The sequence below is a fragment of the Pseudochaenichthys georgianus genome, chromosome 1 (assembly GCF_902827115.2).
Source record: "Pseudochaenichthys georgianus chromosome 1, fPseGeo1.2, whole genome shotgun sequence".
NCBI lineage: Eukaryota > Metazoa > Chordata > Actinopteri > Perciformes > Channichthyidae > Pseudochaenichthys > Pseudochaenichthys georgianus.
In genome coordinates this window covers 41,503,033-41,523,738 of record NC_047503.1, presented here as the reverse complement: position 1 = coordinate 41,523,738, position 20,706 = coordinate 41,503,033, and the positions used below count along the sequence as shown (strand labels likewise).

Sequence of the window (20,706 nt, the reverse complement as noted above, 5' to 3'; positions counted from 1 at the left end):
CTCTGTAAGCCTGGCTACAGTGCTGAAAAGAAATCTTGCATTATTCTTATTCTCATCTATTAATGAAGAGTAGTAGGCTGCTCTCGCTTTACGCAGTGCTTTCTTATATTCATTGAGAGTAATATGCCAAATTAAACGAGATTCTTCAAGTTTAGTGGAACGCCATATCCTTTCAAGTTGTCTAGACTTTTGCTTTATTTTGCGGGTTTCGGCATTATGCCATGGAGCTAATCTATGTTGTTTTATTTTCTTCTTTTTCAAAGGAGCAACAGAGTCTAATTAGAGATAATAAGACTAAAAACGAGGCTTTCAAAAGAGGTATAATTTAATTTTGGTTTAGTATTGATAAGTAAACTTGAGTCAAAGATTGCTGCAACTCCACCTCCTCGGCCCGTGCCTCGAGCAATATGAGTGTTGACATGGCTGGGTGGAGTGGCCTCATTTATGCTGACATATTCTTCATGTCTCAACCAAGTTTCAGTGAGACAGCATATATCAATATTATAATCTGATATTAAATCATTTACCAATATTGCTTTAGATGCTAGAGATCTTATGTTTAAGAGACCACATTTAATCTTCCTGTTTTGTTGCACTGTAGTAGTTGTTACATTTACTTTTATTAGGTTATTATGTATGACACCTCTATTAGGTTTTACCTTAAATTGTCCTTGGGCAGACACACACACCGTTAATATTGAGTATTTTATTGGGTTCGGGATTCCTATGGGTGACTGCCTAGGAGAGAGCGCAGAGAAGCGTGTAAGACTGCGACTCTGCCTCCTGGTCTCAACTCCAGTTTGTCATGGATTAAGTCCACAAAGCCCTGAAATGTTTGCCGAAATGAGATCTGCACCTTTCAAAGTAGGATGAATGCCGTCTCTCTTAATCAGACCAGGTTTTCCCCAGAAGGCTGTCCAATTATTTACGAAGCCCACATTGTTTGCTGGGCACCACCAAGACAACCAGCGCTGAAATGATGACATGCGGCTATACATGTCATCATTGATCAGATTGGGGAGGGGACCAGAGAAGATTACGGTGTCCGACATTGTTTTAGCATAACTACACACCGACTCCACATTAAGGCTGCGGCCCCACGAGGACGAATTCGGTCGTTTGCGTTACTGTTTAGTGTCATATAGACCGTTCGGCCACACGAGGACGACCGAATATGGCACTAAACGACTGAGGAAACGACAACGGGTCCCAAGGTGGATAGAAATGCATACGCCACTCTCTGGGGGGTCAAACAGCTCCGTGTGTGCGCCCTATACGGACATTTTCAGATCACTGATAGTGATTGCGCAATAGCCCCGCCTCTCCCCACCTCTTCTGCTCACCTCCGTTTACCCCGCGCCAGTGCTGAAGTGTTTCGCCACCAACAACAACAACAATGGCGGATCGCAGAGTTGCTATCGTGCTCCGGACGCTATTGAGGGCATTGCGTTCCAAGAATGCAGGGTTGTTGGTTGTTCCTAGAATCTTTAAAAGTACAATGGGAGCCAGAGCCTTTTCTTATCAAGCTCCACATTTGTGGAATCAGCTTCCAGTTTGTGTTCGGGCGGCAGACACCCTATCCGTTTTTAAGAGTGCGCTTAAGACCTTCCTTTTTGATAAAGCTTATAGTTAGGGCTGATTAGATTCAGCCCCTAGTTTTGCTGATATAGGCTTAGTTTGTCGGGGGACATCTTACTTCTTCCTTCTCTCTGTCTATACCCGTGTACACTCATGTTCCGATTAACCCAGCTTCCCCAAATGTCTTTCTTTTTGGTGTCTATATACGCTGGGATCCGGAGTCATGGATGATCCTGCGGTCCTGTGTCCTGGATCGCGAGCGCTGGATCTTGAGTCGTGGCTGTGGTCCTGGATCATAGGTCCTGGATGGATATCCTCGTGGATTCATCTTCCTATTATACACACATGCATTTCCAAACATTTGGACTACCTATGTTGCAAATGTATTATCTTTTCAATTTACACACGGCATCTATTGCACGTCTGTCCGTCCTGGGAGAGGGATCCCTCCTCTGTTGCTCTCCCTGAGGTTTCTCCCATTTTTCCCTTTAAACTGGGTTTTCTTTGGAAGTTTTTCCTTGTACGATGTGAGGGTCTAAGGACAGAGGGTGTCGTATTGTCATACTGATATTCTGTACACACTGTGAAGACCACTGAGACAAATGTAACATTTGTGATATTGGGCTATATAAATAAACATTGATTGATTGATTGATTGATTGACCATGCTACAGTTGTTTGTGCAACATCTACAGCAATAATGATGAGGCAATAGCCCCGCCTCTCCCCACCTCTGCTGCTCACCCCCACGTCAAATTAAACTGCACCCTGAATTCAGATTATTTATCTTTCTCTCGCGAGTGAAGTCTAATCTGACAGGACGGAGACACGCAGCTCTGCTCACCTGCAGCTCCTCCCTCTGCAGCAAAACACACACTTCAAGTCAGATCATCACCCTTAGCTATTTTAATTACCTCTCAAACTCCCTAAACTAGTTATAAATATGTTTATTTGTACAGTCGGCCGGGTCACTGATTACTGGATGAGCTGCTGCATGAGACAGACACTGGCGCTGTCCGAAGAGAGGGAGGAAAAAGAGAGGCTCCGTGTATTTTATCATTATATTATATAGAGTCGTTATTCATTTGTTTTAAAGCTCAATAAATAACAAAGAAGACCTTTGACCGGCACTTTTATAATTTTGTCCGGAAGATTTCAACTTTAATACACGCTGACTGGCGAAAAACTCTGCCCGGTTCCCTCGGCCCCCACCGCGGAGAATAAACAGAAGGGCAACCATGACAACCTTCTTCTTCGCTGCTTTTGTGGAGGAAGTTACAGCGCCACCTACAGGCTCCTGCATATGTACTGCAGCTTCTCCAGCGGTTGGAGCTAAACGGAGCGGTCTCGTGTGGGCAGACACTATCCGGATAATTATTGCATGTGGACGGAAGCCGTTTGCGATTGCGTTTGCGTTAATCCTATGCGTTTAGCCGTTTTCGTCCTCGTGGGGCCACAGCCTAAGTTTGGTGCATTCTGATTGGCGTAAACGAACATCATTACCACCGACGTGAATAACAATCCTACCGTATTTATGTTTATTTTTAGCCAGCAGTTTAAGATGCGCCTCAACGTCGCCCGCTCTGGCCCCCGGAATGCATGCGACTGTGGAGGCTTCGGTCTCTAAATTCACGTGTCTCATAATAGAGCTACCAATAACCAGAGTTGGCTTCTCAGCGGGTGTCTCGCTGAGTGGGGAATATCTGTTAGATACGTGAACGGGTTGGTGGGGACTATTCTATTCGGTTTCTCTCCAGAAAGCTTTACTGTACAGGCATCTTCTCGATGTGATGTATGCCCCATTAATTATGAGAGAGAGAGAGAGAGAGAGAGAGAGAGAGAGAGAGAGAGAGAGAGAGAGAGAGAGAGAGAGAGAGAGAGAGAGAGAGAGAGAGAGAGGAATGAATTATGCAAGTGTGAGAAAGAGAGAGAGAGGTACGGCAGGAAATGAATGGAAACTCAGAGGAACTAATGGAACATTTAATAAATAAACAGTTTGTGAAGAATAAAAGTTATGCATGTACTACGCATCTACAACACATTACGTACATGTTATTTTGTTAGACACTTTTATCCAAAGCGAGTTAAATACATTCAGTACTGTGGACAATCCCCACAGGAGCCATTTGGGGTGAAGTGTCTTGCAGGGACACAACGACATGCTGACTGCAGTGGGACTCGAACTTGCTACCCTCTGATTCGAAGTCCAGCACACTATCCACTGAGCCACAACACAAATTAAACAGTCTGCAGAAATACAAAATAAAAACCCACTGACTGCAGTGGGACTCGAACTTACTACCCTCTGATTCGAAGTCCAGCACACTATCCACTGAGCCACAACACAAATTAAACAGTCTGCAGAAATACAAAATAAAAACGTCACAAATACAAACGATTACAACAATCTCACATCAGAAAGCAACGACTTTAAAATACATTCAAACTATTTTACTCGGAGATTTGAGACAATTCTTATACTAGTGTATTAGACGATTGACAGGAGATGAATCTGCAACTACAATGATATTAAATCAATAATTTCCCTTTTTTTTCATGCAGAAATAATAACCACTTTCTAGCTGAAGCTTTTTAAACATGTTCTGGTTTCTTTCTATTTTGCATCCCAAACGTTGCTCCACGAAAAGCTGAATCAAGGGAGGAACTAGAGGCATGTGTTGTGATGTGGTTTATGGGATGTCTGTCCATAAGCAGACACGAGATGGTGCTGTTGACCTCAGTTGGACAACAGATACAGGCAGATAGAAATATGAGCCTGCTATGACATGCTAGGTTTCCTAGCATGTCTTGACTGTCATGACTTTTTAAAGTATTTTGCTATTGGTAGTTTCACTCGTGTGTATGCCCTTTGCTTAATCACTTTTAAAGAGTTATACATTGTGTTATCTGCCCTTTTATTAAAGTGTTTGGTCACTATGTTTTGGAGTGCTATATCAAATTAAATCAACAGCTGATTCTAATGACATTTATTCAGAGTCAAGTTTCTGCAGTGTGAAATCTGATTAAAGCTTGCCTTACGTAGAAGCTTTTTTTATTATTTTGTTAACTTGAAAACGCTGTGGGGTTCTATTGTTGTTTTAAACACACGATGGTTGGACTTGTCAACATCCAATGTACACAAACAAGGTATGTTTTTTCTTCTTTTATGAATCATCTTCTTCGTCCTCTTCCTCTCCATCTTCTTCATCGTCACTATCCCCTGATTGAGGGACCCACAGTCCAGAGTCGATACATCTCCTAAGGTGGTACTTTCCTTCCTGTAGAGAGAAAAACAGAATGAATACATCACATGTATTTTGTCCCAATCAAAGACAATTCCGGCCTTCTCTGTTAGCTTTTATTTTAACGTCCAACACACTCACCTCCACGCCCAGTTTGCCCATAGCTTCCTGCAGCAACTGGATGTTCTCCTCATCAAAGCCCTTCTGTACTTCCTAGGATACAAAACAGAAACGTACTGAACTGACCACTGCAGATCTCAACACTGAAACGATGTGAGTTTAGTAAGAAAATGCTTTCATTGTCATGTTATATATCACTTTTAAGTCAATCCTTCATCCATAACTTTAAATTCACTCCCAATACTCACTTTTCCCCCAATTCCACTGACATTGGACCGTAATTCACTTAAAGAAAATCTTTAAATCAGTAAGGAGAAGCTGAACAATTACGGTAGGTAATCTCAGAGAAAGTAGATAAGCCGTTTACCTGGCACACAGAGCGCTCACGCCTGACTGGTGGAGTCCATTCTGCCCTCTGATTATCCAAATGGCAACACGGTTCATATCAATAGACGGCGCCAAGTCTACAAACAACTGATCTGAAATCTGTGCGGGAAATGCAATCTCACAAATAGCTCACGGCAGGAGCTTTTAACAGGAAGTGAACTTTATGGAAGAAGCGGGAAAGCCGGTAGATTGGCATGAATCCTAATATATTCATTCTGCTGCTACGTCCATCTATTAAACACTGCATTATACGATGTCTCTTATGACACGTCTTAAAACTGTGTGTACACAACAACTCGTAGCCCTGTGTGTTGATCTGATCTGTGTTGACTTTTTATTTTGGCTCGTAGTTTCAGCCTTTACAGCAAAACAAGGTGTTCATTGATGTGGTGTGTACACTGGATGAAAAGGGAGGCGCTCCAACAGGCCTGATGTTTCCCTCACAGCCTCCAGGGATGAAGAGCGGGGCAACAACCACTCTTTTCTCTGTTTCAGTGTAAGGTCATATCAAGTTTCGCTGCTGTAAACCCACAGGGACATGCACGCTTACAGCGAGTGTGGAAAGCTTTTATTTGAGAAACAGACTTTGGTGTATTTTACCAACCATTTATTCTGGTTTGTTTCAGGTGGAACGAGATATTAAAAACATTAGATTGTCTGAAACAAAGACACATGAATGACAGCACCATACGATATAATCTGATTTACTTAAACACTTAAGACAGATGAACTGCCCAAGATGCTGTGGCTGCGTTTACAGTCTCATGAAGGTTTAAAACAGGGGTGTCAAACTCAAGGCCCGGGGGCCACATCCGGCCCGCAACTTCATTTTCTGTGGCCCCACAAGAGCGTGCAAAGAATATAATATGTTTACATGCTACTTTACAGAAGCACGTTGCCCATAAACTACATGTCCCACAATGCATCTCAAATGTGACTTTCTCAGAATTTGACTTTTTTTCTCAGATTTTGTTTTCAAAATGTTACTTTTGTTTTGTTTTTCCAGAATGTGGCTTTTCTTTTAAAATCATATTGTGACATTCTCACTGAAGAGACTTGCAATTATTTGCCCTAGACTTCTGCTTTCAGACGTAGTTAATTAGGAAGTTATTACCCTATCCGATAATAATCCAATGCAGAGGCAACTATGTAATATAACACATTATTTTATATATTCAATATTTATATATGTCTTTTTTTATATAGTCTTAAAGTTACAACCGTCCCTTTGAGTGCAACCATAATGCTGATGTGGCCCGCGATGAAATTGAGTTTGACACCCCTGGTTTAAAAGAAAGATTAAAAGTAAATCGTTTGCAAATCCTTTTGATGTCCTTCTTGTAAAGTCATAATTTCAACTAGAACTAATCTGAATACTTATTTAAAGAACATATATAATCATCTAATGCGTTGCCTTCTGTTCATCTAACTCTCTGCTATTGCTTTCTTCAGTTTGACAAGTGATGAAATGTCCTTTTAAACCTCCGCTGATCACTATGACAAACTTCTCCCTGAAATAGAGATACCTTTGTTTGCTTGCATGTGTGTCGAAGCTTTACCTTTGGCAGTGATTGGTAGACCTCCAGAGGGTCTAAACCACCGGGTCCCAGCCTCATCTGCCTCTCTTCTTCCTCCAGCTCCTTCACAGTGTTCTCCACTCGAGCCCGAGCACAGCGGCGGATCCTGTCCTTCAGAAGACCCAGCTCCTGGTCGAACGCGTCCAGGTAGGGCTTGTCTGCCGTCTGATGCGGACATGAAACGTTAAGTTAGCCAAACGTAACTCTCGTTGGCCAGATTTCCTCCTCTTTTGCCAAATAAACTGGACAGGATTAAACTCAAACCATCAAGTCTGCCACTTTACCCTTAAAGGAATTTGATTTTTTTTTTTTTTTTTTAAAGTTACACCCACTATAAATGTAAGTTTAAAATGAATACTTGTTCATATTTTAAATTGAATTGAAATGAGTTTTAAGTTAACAGTTTCATTTAATCTGTGTTTAGCTAATACTCCAAAATGACGTTAAATTTAAATCTTTCTTAATTATAAGCTAGTTTTAAAGGTTATTGAAATATGAATAAAACTCAAACCATGATTTAATCAGGTTTACCAATGAATCCCTGTTGGGGCAACCCAGCTTTTCACATTTCATCTGAAAAGTGATTACACAGAGCAATAGGCCACAGATGTTTGGCTGAACACAGACCGTGATCTTTGAGAAGAATTCCCTGAAGCAGCCTCTCGCGTCGACTTTAAGCGTCCGAGCCAAATCCAGGATGAACTGCATGACGATGGCCTGGTGGGCGACCTGCTCCATCAGAGCAGGTTTCTACAAGTACAGGGAGGATTTACAATACTTCATCAGGCTGAATTATTAAGATGTTATCCAAGAACAAGCATACACCCTTTCCCCTTAACTCACCTCCTCTATCTGGAAGTCAATACAGATGACAACGAGGCAGTTAGCCGTCTCCTCACACACCAGGTGAGGACCGTCTGACAGATACTTCTGACTGTCGTCCCAGCGCCGCAGCATTCCTGGTGTACACAAACAGGGCCAGCAAAATGGGTTGATTAAAAATGAACTACAGATGTTGCTTTTTAAAACACAGGAATTCAAATATGTTTTAAATTGATAAGAGAGTAACAAGAAAAATGGATGTTGGAATGTAACTTTTTCAAAGATAATGTTTTCTTTCAATAGTTTTACAATACCAGATCACTACTAGGGACTAAAAGACAAAAAGATGTTTTCTGCTGCTTTGATTTGGACCTTTGGGAATTTCTTTGGAGTCCCCCAACATTATGGAAGTACACTACTAATAACAAGACGTGTCTATTTGTAGTGTGACGACCCCTGCCTTGTTATCTCTGGTGTGTGTATGTTCCTTTAAGGTTTTCCCTTTGGTCTATCAGCTGGGATTGAGGACACCTGGCGGCTGGTACCAGAGGGTTAAAGGGCCTGAGTGATACCAATACATACATACATACATACATACATACATACATACATACATACATACATACATACAATCTCTCTCTCCCGCAGAGGACCTGACCTCGGAGCAGCTACGTCGCTTAGTTTTTTGTTTTCCCTTTATGTTAGTTTTTTTGGTTTACGTTAAGCTTCTGTTAATAAATATATTTTTCTTATATGTTCTCGTCCTTCCCACGCTTTTTGTTATGGCCAAGAACCAGGCCATGACAGTAGCTATCAGACTTACAAAGTCATAAACATCCCACCATACAGTTAACAGGACACCTCCCTTGACATCCACTTGAAGGGCCTACTTGCAATGAACCACTTGAACCCAAAGCTACCTTGTATATTTGTCATTAAAAACGGTTCTGTGTTGACCATTGTGTTTCAAATAAACTGTTTATAGTGTGGCTCAAGTGTCCTACAATGCGACATACAATATATGAACACTAATCAACAGCTAACTTCTAATATATACTAATCATATAGAGAGAAAGGGAATTGGAGTGGCTTGGACCAAAATACTTTTGTATTTTTATATTTGACCCAATCAGCAAATAATAACCTATATAGTGAATAAGAAAAATGAGTGAAATATTTTGCGACAGCCCATGAGATTTGTTGGGAGAGTTTAAAACTCTACTAAAGAACAACACAAGGAGGTTCAAACCACAGCATGAAGGGACACATTTGAAAGAAAAGGACAATGTGAGGCAGCAGGAAGGCAAACACAACGCCCCCTCAGTCACATCGAAACTCAAACTTACCAAAGTGTTTGATTTCCTTTGCATACTTTTCCACAAAGGTCTTGTGCTTCTCCACCTTTTCCTTCTCCGTTTCCTCCTTTGTTACCGGCTTGATGTTGAGTACACTCTACAAAACGATGTAAAGAAAAACAGATGAACATACAGACGCACTAAGCCCTGAAAATCAGAGATGACTCACTTCCTTTACTCAAGTAGAAGTGCAGATACTCGTGTTTAAAAATACTCTGGTAAAAGTACTGACTAAACTTCTGTACTCAAGTAAAAGTAAAGAAGTATGGGCTTTTAAATGTACTTAAGTAAAAAGTACCCATAGCTACCAGCTGTTTTAAAGAGTACCTGACCTCCCTTTATATTAATAGAACAATAATGTCATTGTTAGCTAATGAATGTTTCCATGCCGACCAACGGCAACGTTTCCATTGGTCCCTCTTCTTTAGAGAAGACCAGGAAGTGATGGATACACGGATCGTGTTCAAATCAATAGGCACGCAATGACTCTAAAGAATAATGATCACGCACCAAACACACATTCAGACTAAAGGAACCAGCTGTTTGGGAAATGAGAGAAGTAGAAAGTACAGGTATTTGAGTTCAACATGTAAGAAGTAGAAAGTACAGGTATTTGAGTTCAAAATGTAAGAAGTAGAAAGTTCAGGTATTTGAGTTCAACATGTAAGACGTAGAAAGTACAGGTATTTGTGTTCAACATGTAAGAAGTAGAAAGTACAGGTATTTGTGTTCAACATGTAAGAAGTAAAAGTAAAAAGTCGTCAGAAAAATAAGTAGTGGAGTAAAGTACTGATACCAGAAAATGTACTTAAGGACAGTAACAAAGTATTTGTACTCCACTACTTCCCACCTCTGGAAAATCTTGCAAACCCGCACCTTGCTGAAACCGTCTTTGCTGATACTGTCAACATCCCAGGGCTGTTTATTTTCTTCTCGCCGGTATTCTTCGATCATTTTCTGAAACGACTTCTCATCCTTCTTCAGTATTTTCACCTCGGCCTGGACTTTCTTCAGCTCAGCCTCTCTCTCTTCATCCTCATCCTCATCCCCCTCTTTCTTTCCGTCCTCCAGCTCTTTGAGTCGTCCCTGGCCTGCCTCTAATAACCTCTTGCACTCTGAGATGTTATTCTCCAGCTCTTCCCCTCTCTGCTGAAACGCCACCATCCTCTCCAGCCGGGCCTGTTTTAGGAAGGCCACAGAAGATGAGAATAAATGGGAAAAGAACCACAAGAAGACACAGGGGGTGGGAGTCGAGGGGAGGATGAAGGGGATCAGGTCGGTAGAAGAGGCTACAAAGGAAATTGGAAGAAAACTAGAGCAGCGGATATATAACCAATGTACATGAGACATGACAGAGAACTCCCAAGAGCTTCATTCTGCTTTGAGCACTTTCTTTTATTAAAAAAACAATAATGAATCTGTGTCTGATGTGGAAGACGGCTTTCAAATACTTGCCTGTAGTTGGACAATGAAATACAGTAATTGGAAGGTTCAGATGTTCTTAGATGTGATTGTATGAGGTACTTATCCATAGTCAAGCTTTCATACAGTGGATGACCGTTAGCATTTGTTGAGGCTATTTTTAGATAACATTAGAAAGACTGATTCTTATTATTACATTATAAGCTTATTGTGCTCATTTATGTGGCTGTGACTTTGGATTAAATAGACTCAATCACCCCCCCCCCCCCCAAGTTTTGATGGGGAGGATAGGAACGAAGGGAAAAGTCACATGAGAAAGTGCTTAGCTTGCAATATTGAAAGTAAAAAGGTCAGGTGCAGAGACTGAGCGAATACAAAGAGGTAGTCAGAACAGCACATCGCACCGGCCTTGGGAGCCGCGCTCCCACGAACAGCTAGGAAGCAACATTATGGTTTTCCAATATATCTGAAGGAACGTTAGCGAAAACAAATTAGTATGATGGTGCCAGAGTAGGGACGGACTTCCACAGGCCGGCCGAATGCTGATTGGACGGTCGTGCTGCCAAGAGACTTTATCTGAGTCTGCGCACCAACCAGAGAACCAAGTCTAAACCGTGGTATCTCTTCAGCTAGTCTTGACCAATCATAAATGTACGGGCAACGACCTGTGTAATAAAATGTATTGTTGCACGAAGTTCGAGGCTCTTTACGGATATGGTGGTTACAGATTACAGCTTTGCTCTCTGTGAATTCTGTGACGTGATGAGTCCTTGGCCAATTGATATATATATTTTGCTCTCTTTACAATAAATAGTTAAACTTAAAAGTTGTCTGTCTTTTCTGGATTTCTGAACCCAACACATGCACCAAGTCTAGAGAAGCATACAGAAGAAAGGGCATGGAAACTAAACAATATCATTCTGTGGCAGAGGCAGCAGCAACACGTGTTTAAGCGATCTAAATAAAATCAATATCCGAGTGAGTTTACCTCGTAGAAAACAGGAGTTGCAGGTCTACTGCTGCATGGGTTGGTAACTTTGTATTATTGTGCGACTTTGGTCAATTCAGAATCACCAAAGTCACACAATAACAAACCAGTAAATGTAAAAACAGTACACTAAAATAATTGAATTGTCAATGGAGTCTGGTTGCTTTTAAAAGAGCGTAAATAATGACTTTAGTTCAGCAAAGCTATACAAATATTTAAATACAATGTCCATTTGAAACAGATATTTATATTTATGGAGGTACTACTCCCATCCAAAAGCAGTACATTGCTTAGCCTTTCTTACTTGTACTCCTGTCAGTTTCTTTTTAGGAATTGAAGGATATTGTTAAAAAAAGTGAAATGAAAATGCTACTTGTCTGAAAGTAAGTATGAGCCAAATCGACCTAAAGTATTACAAGTACTAGATGCAGAAACAACCCCTGTAACTTGTATATTATTATATATTATACTTATGCATTACTTTAGGTACATTTAGAACTGAAAACTTTGATCTCGGGTAGGAAATTAAAAAGACCATCAGGCAATCACAGCAGGTATGATTTCAGGTATTAGTTGTAACTGGCTGTAACACTTTGAGCTGTTGTTGCCATAGTTATTAACACAACTAAGGTCTCTAGTGCTTATGAATTAGGACCTCAAACAACCTTAAACCAAAACGTAATCTTTAACTGCATCAGTCAGAATTCATTGTTTAACCTCATTGATTTTAGTTAAATGATACAAGAGTACCAGCCAAAAACATAGCCAGTTTCTATTGTAACTTTCTAACTGATTCTGTACATATATCAGATTCATAAACAAAGGAAGTGGAGGAAAAGACTGGAAACTACAAATCCCTCTAGACCTTTCTCTGAGCGAGTCATGTGACAGCCCTAAACTCATTAGTCACACAGACCCAGAGCCATACACACTGAGCTTGACCAATGCAGTTAGCAGCCATACTTGTTCCTGTAATTCATGTATTTAATGTCAAGCAACCTGTAATGTTACGCCTCATTATCGATGTTTATGTAAAGCGGTTTGGACCCTGAGGGAGAGTAACATAATCTGTAGGGTTGTGGTTCAGGCAATTAACAGATTAGGAATACAGATAGAACATGTAAATGAAAGCACTGTTGGCAACAGTTCACATCAGCACATCTGAAGGGGTCACAAGCCCCAAAGGTCGGGAATGACTGATTTACGTTAATGTGTTTACCAAGAGCCTGATTCTTGTTTCATGCCATGCATCTAATTGAAACAAAAGATCTTGCAAGTCAACAGAATGAAACAACAGACAGGTCTTTGGAAATGTCAAGAACATTTCTACACACATCTTTGCAAGGACACAGGCTGACTTTGAATTGTGAGTAGTTAACATTTTATCTTCTTACCTCTGTGAGGAAAAAAAACAATATCTTTAAAGCTCAACGTTCTCAATTTTCTGCGATGTTAGTGAAAATGCCGGGTGTGCAGTACAGGCGAACAACGTGCCACCTGAAACCCCCGGTGAAAGACCATCTCTGTTGGTGTGACAATGCCTTGGCTGTGCAGACACAACCCTCATGATGTGTCATAGACTATACAGTATGAGAACTACCATTATGAACTACATGATGTTATGTCTATCACAGTGGCGGAAATGGGCTTCCATAGAAGTCACAGCTAGACATTCTTCATAGTTTCAGTCCCTTTTCTAGTGTTTTTGGCTTTATACTATACACCTTTGAAGATGTCAGGTGCACATTTAATACATGTCTTTTGTTTCACATGTTCTGTTAAGCCATGTAGTAGAGTAAAAAGCACCATACTAGCCTCCAAAATGTGTGGAGTAAAATTACAAGTAGCATAAAATGGAAACTGAAGTATGTAAAAATAGTACTTAAGCACAGTACTTGAATACATTTACTTTGTTATATTATTCCACCACTGATGCTGTAGTCTTTATCAAGCTTCACAGACTCCTGTACACCTGTTGGTCTCCTCTCAGTGTGTATGGGCTCCTCTGGTGGATGTGTACTACTCATAAGTCACTTCTACTGATGAAACTAACCAAGTTAATTCACTTCTACTGGTGAAACTAACCTATCAGACTCCAAACACCACAGTTACTACAGTTTCTGACCCGGTGTCTCATCCTGAACAGGCTCTGTGTGTCCACGTGCGGACTGGTCACGTCTTCATCGTCCGAGATGTACACGTGATCCCAGGCACTGTAATCAATCCCCGCTCCGGTGCTCATCTTACGGCTCTTTCTGCTGTTTCCTCCACAGGTTTTCACTTTCTGTTCACGGTGAAGTAGAGGTTTTGCTGGGACTTTACACCGACATGGCGGCAGCAAATAGGACAGAAATCAATAGTTTGTAAATCCTCTTAGCGAGGCGAGCCGGTTACAAAGATCCCCTCTTATCCAATCAATCACGTCATGACGTCAGCGCGTCGGAGGGTTATTTATTGAAGAAGAAATGTATTCCACATTTTAACTTAGTTACAAAAATATGGCACCTAATTACAAAAGAATAAGAAGGCAATTAAAACAAAATGGGTATTTGATAAATAGTTTTACTTGAAAAAAATTTTGTTTCACTATTTTCTTGATTCTTAATATCTCTTTCTTTATTTCTTTGTAATTGTTTTTATTATTATGTTTGTATTATAATGTGTACATGTACCCCTGATTTCAATGTGTGTGTATATAATGTTTGATCTTATTTCTTGAATAAAAACAATTATATATATATTTACATAGTGGAAGAAGTACTCAGATTTGTTCTTGAGTAAAGTAGCAATACTCAAGTGTAAAAAATACTCAAGTAAAAGTCCTGCAATCAAAATCTTACTCAAATAAAACTTCAAAAGTATTGGCTTCAAAATATACTTAATGTTCCAAAAGTACTTATTGTGCGCAATGTCCCATATTACCAATGATATAGATATACATTTACAGCTTTTTTCAAATACAAATGCACAGACAGCAGCTATAAACATTTGGCCCATAAAAATGAGCATTAATGAGGATGTGTCACAGCAGAGGGACTCCCATCCCATGTTTTGTCTGTTTTGCCAAAGGTTTCACTTTCTACATCCAGTTGTGTGTGCGTTGACAGGCTCCAGGGTCAAGTTAATGACACACAAACGACAAAAAAGCTTGCCAACATAAACATGGAAGCAATGGTCAGGAGTTACAGGCCAGGATGCACAGGTTTTTCCTCTGGAAGTGTTTGGGAAGTGATCACATTGTTAACATTCCCACAATATTCAATGATAGTTTGCAAAAATAGAAAATCTGTCATTAGGTTCGTTGTACACAAGACTATCGGAGACACAAATGGAGCTGCTTTCTTTCCAGTCTAATATTAATGAAAGGAATATCTATTTTGTAAATCTGTAAAACATATTTTTGAGGTGGGTTTTATCAGCTATGCCAAGGCTTCTTGATCAGTAGTTTCTCTATCATAAGTGATCAAAATAGAATGTCCTTTTCCTTTCCTTTTACTTTCTCCACGTTTTTTAACTTAGGAGAGGTAAAGAGTGAAAGGGAAATGCATTCAGGTACTCCACCCTAAACAAAAACTCCTGGCGTTTCCCGTTTGTCCTGAAGTAGTCTGGCTAACAGAGCGATGAACAATCTTATAAACAGGAAATTAATAATTAGGTTTTTTCATTTCCCCTAGCAGTTTTGGGGTTTACCCTACTTTCCATTGTGTCACACTGTAAGACTTAGTCATCATGTCAGCAGATCAGTCCGTTGGAAATCTCAAAATAGGTTTCTGATATCCTTTAGTTAACATAATGAGATAATAAAAGGAAGAACATGTGGTGTTACATACGTGTGCTGTTTTAACACTCCAGTTCCATGTATTTGTCAAGTAAAATGCAATAAATCATCCATTAAAGACACAGGAATACATCTAATTCTAAAAAGAGTCATTTATTTACATGTTTAAACAAACCATTCACTTTCTTATCAAAGATCCAGTTAGCTGTTCTTTATTATACAGTTTTTGCACCCACCATAACTCGCCTCATCTGCCCACACACACACAAAATTCCAAATTGGACTTAAAACCCCTTTTGTTGTTTTAACATGTTTACAATTTTTTCATGGGTTGCGGTTGAATTGTCAGTTTAGCTTAGGAACCTTCCTAACGGAGTGAAATGACCCAGAAGTACTTCAGTGGCAGCCATGATAAGAGCTGTTCGGATTCTCTAGATGATAGGAAAGGAGCTTTGAAGCTTCCTTTAACCTCCTTTAGCTTAGGAAACACTGGACCTTCCTTTACGAAGGTAGAGGAGAAAATGCTGCCCCACAATGCCTTGCGGCCGCAACATTTACCGTGATACAACATTCGGTCGTTCACGTAAACAACCGATTATGACCGAGAAATTAGTATCATGAAAGTTACGGTACTTATTAAGCATTTTACAACTTATGTGGCAACTTGCCAAAGTGCTTTGTTTTGAACGTTCAACAGTATTATAATCAAAGAGAAATATAAACGTTGCTTTTTTACTGAAAATAAAGTCAACATTTCACAGTGTTTACTGAGCTGTGTGGGGTTTCTTAAACTTTTTTAAGATGTTTTAATGGTGATATACACAGTGATAGATGTTAAGGACTAACGTTTATAATAAATACATTTGCATTTATTTTAAGATCTTTTCATACAATCATACGTATTGGGATTCATGTGGATTAACACGTGTGGACCGGAGGGTGAGGGTGACGAGCATAAGTTTCACTTCACTTTTTTATTACAATTCCAACCTTGTTCATGAAGAATATATGTTTCACTGTTGTCCACATTCATAAAATACAGTAGTCCATTGTTCTTATTCTACATCCATGTTGTAGTCCGCTGTATAGAAAACTGTAGTTTCCCCACAGCAGCAGACACACATTCATGACGTCCGCATGGCGCATCATAAATACGTCGGATAGTGAAAGTCGGATTCTCAAAGCACCGCAGTCTCTTTTCCGAAGTCCTTTTTAATTCTTCTATCCACTATCCCTTAACCCCGTGACGTTTCACACAGAGGTCAAGGAATAATGGATAGGAAAAGACGATAGAAGCTGATTTTTGGACTATTCGACTGCAACCATGGTCTCCAGCAGACTTACTCAGCAGTGGGAATAGAACTGTGTGTTGTGTGTAAACGAATACGATCCCACAGCAGGTTGTACGCTCCCACTTTATAGTATCTATGGTAACTGATAAATACAGCCACCCCCACAATGACAGCCAGAAGAACAGCGGCTACCACCAGACCTACGATGAGTATGCGGTTGTCGGCTGTGGAGAGACGGGTAGAGAAGAAAGGAACAGAGAAAATAAAAGGTCAGGCTAAATACCAAAATAGTAACAATGAACTTCCTTTCTCATGTCACGTGGGTTAGAGTACACTCTCCACTGCTGTGAGAAAGTAACACTGAGAGCGACTTTGAGGTTACTTTACAGCGACAGTTATAACCCTGAAGACTTTACTTAACACTCAACTTGAACAACAACCACGTTAAAGCCAGCTGACTGGAGGGAATGTGTACTTATCTTTTCAGCCTTTTGTCAGCTTTTGGGCTGCTCCAAAATGCTAAATGAGAAACTGACTATCCACCTTATTAATATTCAGTAACAGTTATAACCCTGAAGACTTTACTTAAAACTCAACTTGAACAAACATGTCAGCTGACAGGGGAATGTCCTTAATAAATAAACGTGCTAGTGATATTATAATTATTATTATATTTGTTTTTATTATTATATATATTTTTAGTATTATTATTATTCTTTGTTATTTTTAGTATTATTATTTTATTAATTTTGTTTTTGTTAATTTTTTTATTTACAATAAAGGACTATCCACATTATTAATAGTATTATTATATTATGATAATGATTCTTATTATTTTTAATAAAAGTAATATTATCCTCATTATTAATATTATTATGTTCTTTATTTTATTTTTTATTGCTGTTTATAAAATTAATTAAAGGTTAATCTGATCGTTTTATATATTTAACATGCATCAGTTTACATGAAAAGTAAAATATATACATATTGACAGTGAACGATTTGGCGCTTTCACACCGCAGTACTTTTCCCACAAAGGTTCATGAGAACTTAGTTCATGCGAACTCTTTAGTTCGCATTAACTAAGTACAGATCGCGTTCACACCGGAAAAAGTCCCTGAGGGTGGATTAGGCAAATGAAGCCGCTGACGTCACTTCTTCTTCTTCTGCTTTGGGTTTACTGGCAGGCCGCAAACCACTTCACGTCGTATACTGCCGCCCAAAGTCCCCGGCCGGAAGTCCCCGGAGTTGGGGACTGGCTTCTACTGAAGCCTTCCTAGTAAATCGCCAGAACGCCGACACCTCCTCATCTCCACCGCTCCCATGTTTTATTTTGTGTTGCCATAAGATAGTCTCTCTGCGTTTCTGCGCTGGGCTAATGCTAATGCTAATAATGCTAATGCGAGGATAATAAAATGGCGGCTTCACAAATCTTTTTTGGAGTTTTACGGGGCGTGGTTTGCAATCCACCCAGCCAATCAGACACAGGAACCTTTTTCTCCCACGAAAGTCCCTGCTCTCTAGTGCCCCTTTCACACCAGCGCCTTTTCAGCTCCGGCTCGGAGCTAGAGCCTGAAAAGCGCTGGGTTTTCCTGTTCACACCGGAGCTGCGACGGCTCTTAGCTCCGGAATCCGCTTCATTTCCAGCTCCAAAAAATTGTCGGTCCAGAGGCAAGAGCTTTGGAGCTAAGAGGTGACGTCGCTTACGTCTCTCTTACGTCGAGGCGTGCAGGAAACTAAACCCACTTCCCATGGGTCGACTGTTATGCCTGCCTACAAGCAGTAGTGCCTATAAACACACTTTATAAAGTCAGGCAACACTAACCAGGCTTCGTGTGATTCTGTTTATTTGTACCTTACTTTGACCATCCGTTCGCTGTTATCGATCATTGTGGAGAGAGGCAGACGTGTTGTTTTGTATTATTGCAGCTATCGGATGCAAGTAGTCAGTTTAGCTTCGGTTGCTATGCTAACATCACCCGTTTTATACCAGAGACACTTTCATAACAGCGTTGTGATACCAAACAGTGTCAATTCAGACTGACACACATTCACTTAGGCTAAGGGAAACTGGGGATATGCATCAGCTGCTTGTGTGAGTGGGACAGTGAATACTTTAGAGCGGCCGCTGCAGTGTGAGCTAACCGGGAGCTAACGGGAGAATAAACACTGCGGTCAAGCCAGCCTCCACTTGGGAAAACACAGTCAAGCCAGCCAGCCCGCACGTGATATTGGGGTGCGCGAATATTAGAAGCATTACGGTAAAATCCCAGCTCTTACTCGGTCAATATCAAAAGCACCAAACATATTAAATTAAGAAATATGTACTATATAATGTGATCAATAATTATTTAAAACAAACTACCACGAGTAAATGTAAAATTTAAGGAGTTTCAAAATAAAAGTCCTTTGAAATCTCATATATGAGCTATCAGCCCTGTGTTTAGATAAGAATAAAACGAAATCTCTCCCTGATGCAAGACTCATCTCACTGCAGGGTGATAGAAGGACAGCCCATCTACTCACCCAGAAAAAATCAGGACATTCTGATGTGGAGTTTCAAAATAAAAGACCTTTGAAATCCCATATATGAGCTATCAGCCCCGTGTTTAGATAAGAATAAAACGAAATCTCTCCCTGATGCAAGACTCATCTCACTGCAGGGTGATAGAAGGACAGCCCATCTACTCACCCAGAAGAAATCAGGACATTCTGATGTGGAGTTTCAAAATAAAAGACCTTTGAAATCCCATATATGAGCTATCAGCCCTGTGTTTAAATAAGAATAAAACGAAATCTCTCCCTGATGCAAGACTCATCTCACTGCAGGGTGATAGAAGGACAGCCCATCTACTCACCCAGAAAAAATCAGGACATTCCTCTATGTACAGAGCATAGCCCATAAAATATGTGGTCAAACAATCTAGTATTATGAATGAAGTGTGAATGAATATGTGGTGCTAAAGTTTGCATTTGGTTGGCTGATAGCTCATATATGGGATTTCAAAGGTCTTTTATTGTGAAACTCCACATCAGAATGTCCTGATTTTTTCTGGGTGAGTAGATGGGGTGTCCTTCTATCACCCTGCAGTGAGATGAGTCTTGGATCAGGGATAGATTTCGTTGTATTCTTATCTAAACACAGGGCTGATAGCTCATATATGGGATTTCAAAGGTCTTTTATTTTGAAACTCCACATCAGAATGTCCTGATTTTTTCTGGGTGAGTAGATGGGCTGTCCTTCTATCACCCTGCAGTGAGATGAGTCTTGCATCAGGGAGAGATTTTGTTTTATTCTTATCTAAACACAGGGCTGATAGCTCATATATGGGATTTCAAAGGTCTTTTATTTTGAAACTCCACATCAGAATGTCCTGATTTTTTCTGGGTGAGTAGATGGGCTGTCCTTCTATCACTCTGCAGTGAGATGAGTCTTGCATCAGGGAGAGATTTCGTTGTATTCTTATCTAAACACAGGGCTGATAGCTCATATATGGGATTTCAAAGGTCTTTTATTTTGAAACTCCACATCAGAATGTCCTGATTTTTTCTGGGTGAGTAGATGGGCTGTCCTTCTATCACCCTGCAGTGAGATGAGTCTTGCATCAGGGAGAGATTTCGTTTTATTCTTATCTAAACACGGGGCTGATAGCTCATATATGGGATTTCAAAGGTCTTTTATTGTGAAACTCCACATCAGAATGTCCTGATTTTTTCTGGGTGAGTAGATGGGGTGTCCTTCTATCACCCTGCAGTGAGATGAGTCTTGCATCAGGGAGAGATTTCGTTTTATTCTTATCTAAACACGGGGCTGATAGCTCATATATGGGATTTCAAAGGTCTTTTATTTTGAAACTCCACATCAGAATGTCCTGATTTTTTCTGGGTGAGTAGATGGGCTGTCCTTCTATCACCCTGCAGTGAGATGAGTCTTGCATCAGGGAGAGATTTCGTTTTATTCTTATCTAAACACGGGGCTGATAGCTCATATATGGGATTTCAAAGGTCTTTTATTTTGAAACTCCACATCAGAATGTCCTGATTTTTTCTGGGTGAGTAGATGGGCTGTCCTTCTATCACCCTGCAGTGAGATGAGTCTTGCATCAGGGAGAGATTTCGTTTTATTCTTATCTAAACACAGGGCT

At 40.3% G+C, this 20,706-nt stretch overlaps 2 protein-coding genes across 5 annotated transcripts in view; both read right to left on the bottom strand.

Moving 5' to 3' along the window:
• Positions 1-4,649: 4,649 nt before the first annotated feature.
• On the bottom strand, positions 4,650-13,866 carry cdc37 (cell division cycle 37 homolog (S. cerevisiae)). 2 transcript variants are annotated; one of them, XM_034093442.2, is made up of 8 exons: positions 13,617-13,866; positions 9,958-10,260; positions 9,073-9,178; positions 7,748-7,863; positions 7,532-7,654; positions 6,887-7,069; positions 4,962-5,033; positions 4,650-4,856 (listed from the first exon to the last, which is right to left on the bottom strand). In XM_034093442.2, exons 1-8 carry the CDS (start codon positions 13,731-13,733, stop codon positions 4,743-4,745), a joined length of 1,134 nt encoding a protein of 377 aa, XP_033949333.1. In that variant the 5' UTR covers positions 13,734-13,866; the 3' UTR covers positions 4,650-4,742. The 2 variants fall into 2 exon arrangements, with proteins under 2 accessions (XP_033949333.1, XP_033949340.1); XM_034093449.2 differs by having other exon boundaries at positions 13,577-13,657.
• A 1,537-nt stretch (positions 13,867-15,403) lies between these two features.
• The window catches only part of LOC117449745 (vascular cell adhesion protein 1-like), a 29,394-nt gene continuing 24,091 nt past the window's right edge, over positions 15,404-20,706 (bottom strand). For all 3 annotated transcript variants that reach the window (XM_034087618.2, XM_034087610.2, XM_034087626.2), the window contains one exon: positions 15,404-16,785. In XM_034087618.2, the coding sequence (XP_033943509.1) occupies positions 16,610-16,785 (176 nt within the window). In that variant the 3' untranslated portion in view covers positions 15,404-16,609. The remainder of the gene's footprint in view (positions 16,786-20,706) is intronic.

Bases quoted from the DNA above. Each gene is read 5' to 3' on its own strand.
- cdc37 (XM_034093442.2), bottom strand. From the start codon at position 13,733: ATGAGCACCGGAGCGGGGATTGATTACAGTGCCTGGGATCACGTGTAC. The intron at 7,655-7,747 runs GTGAGTTAAGGG...CTGTACTTGTAG, and splicing joins TTGACTTCCAGATAGAGGAG to AAACCTGCTCTGATGGAGCA. The intron at 7,070-7,531 runs GTCTGTGTTCAG...TGTCCGCATCAG, and splicing joins AATTCTTCTCAAAGATCACG to ACGGCAGACAAGCCCTACCT.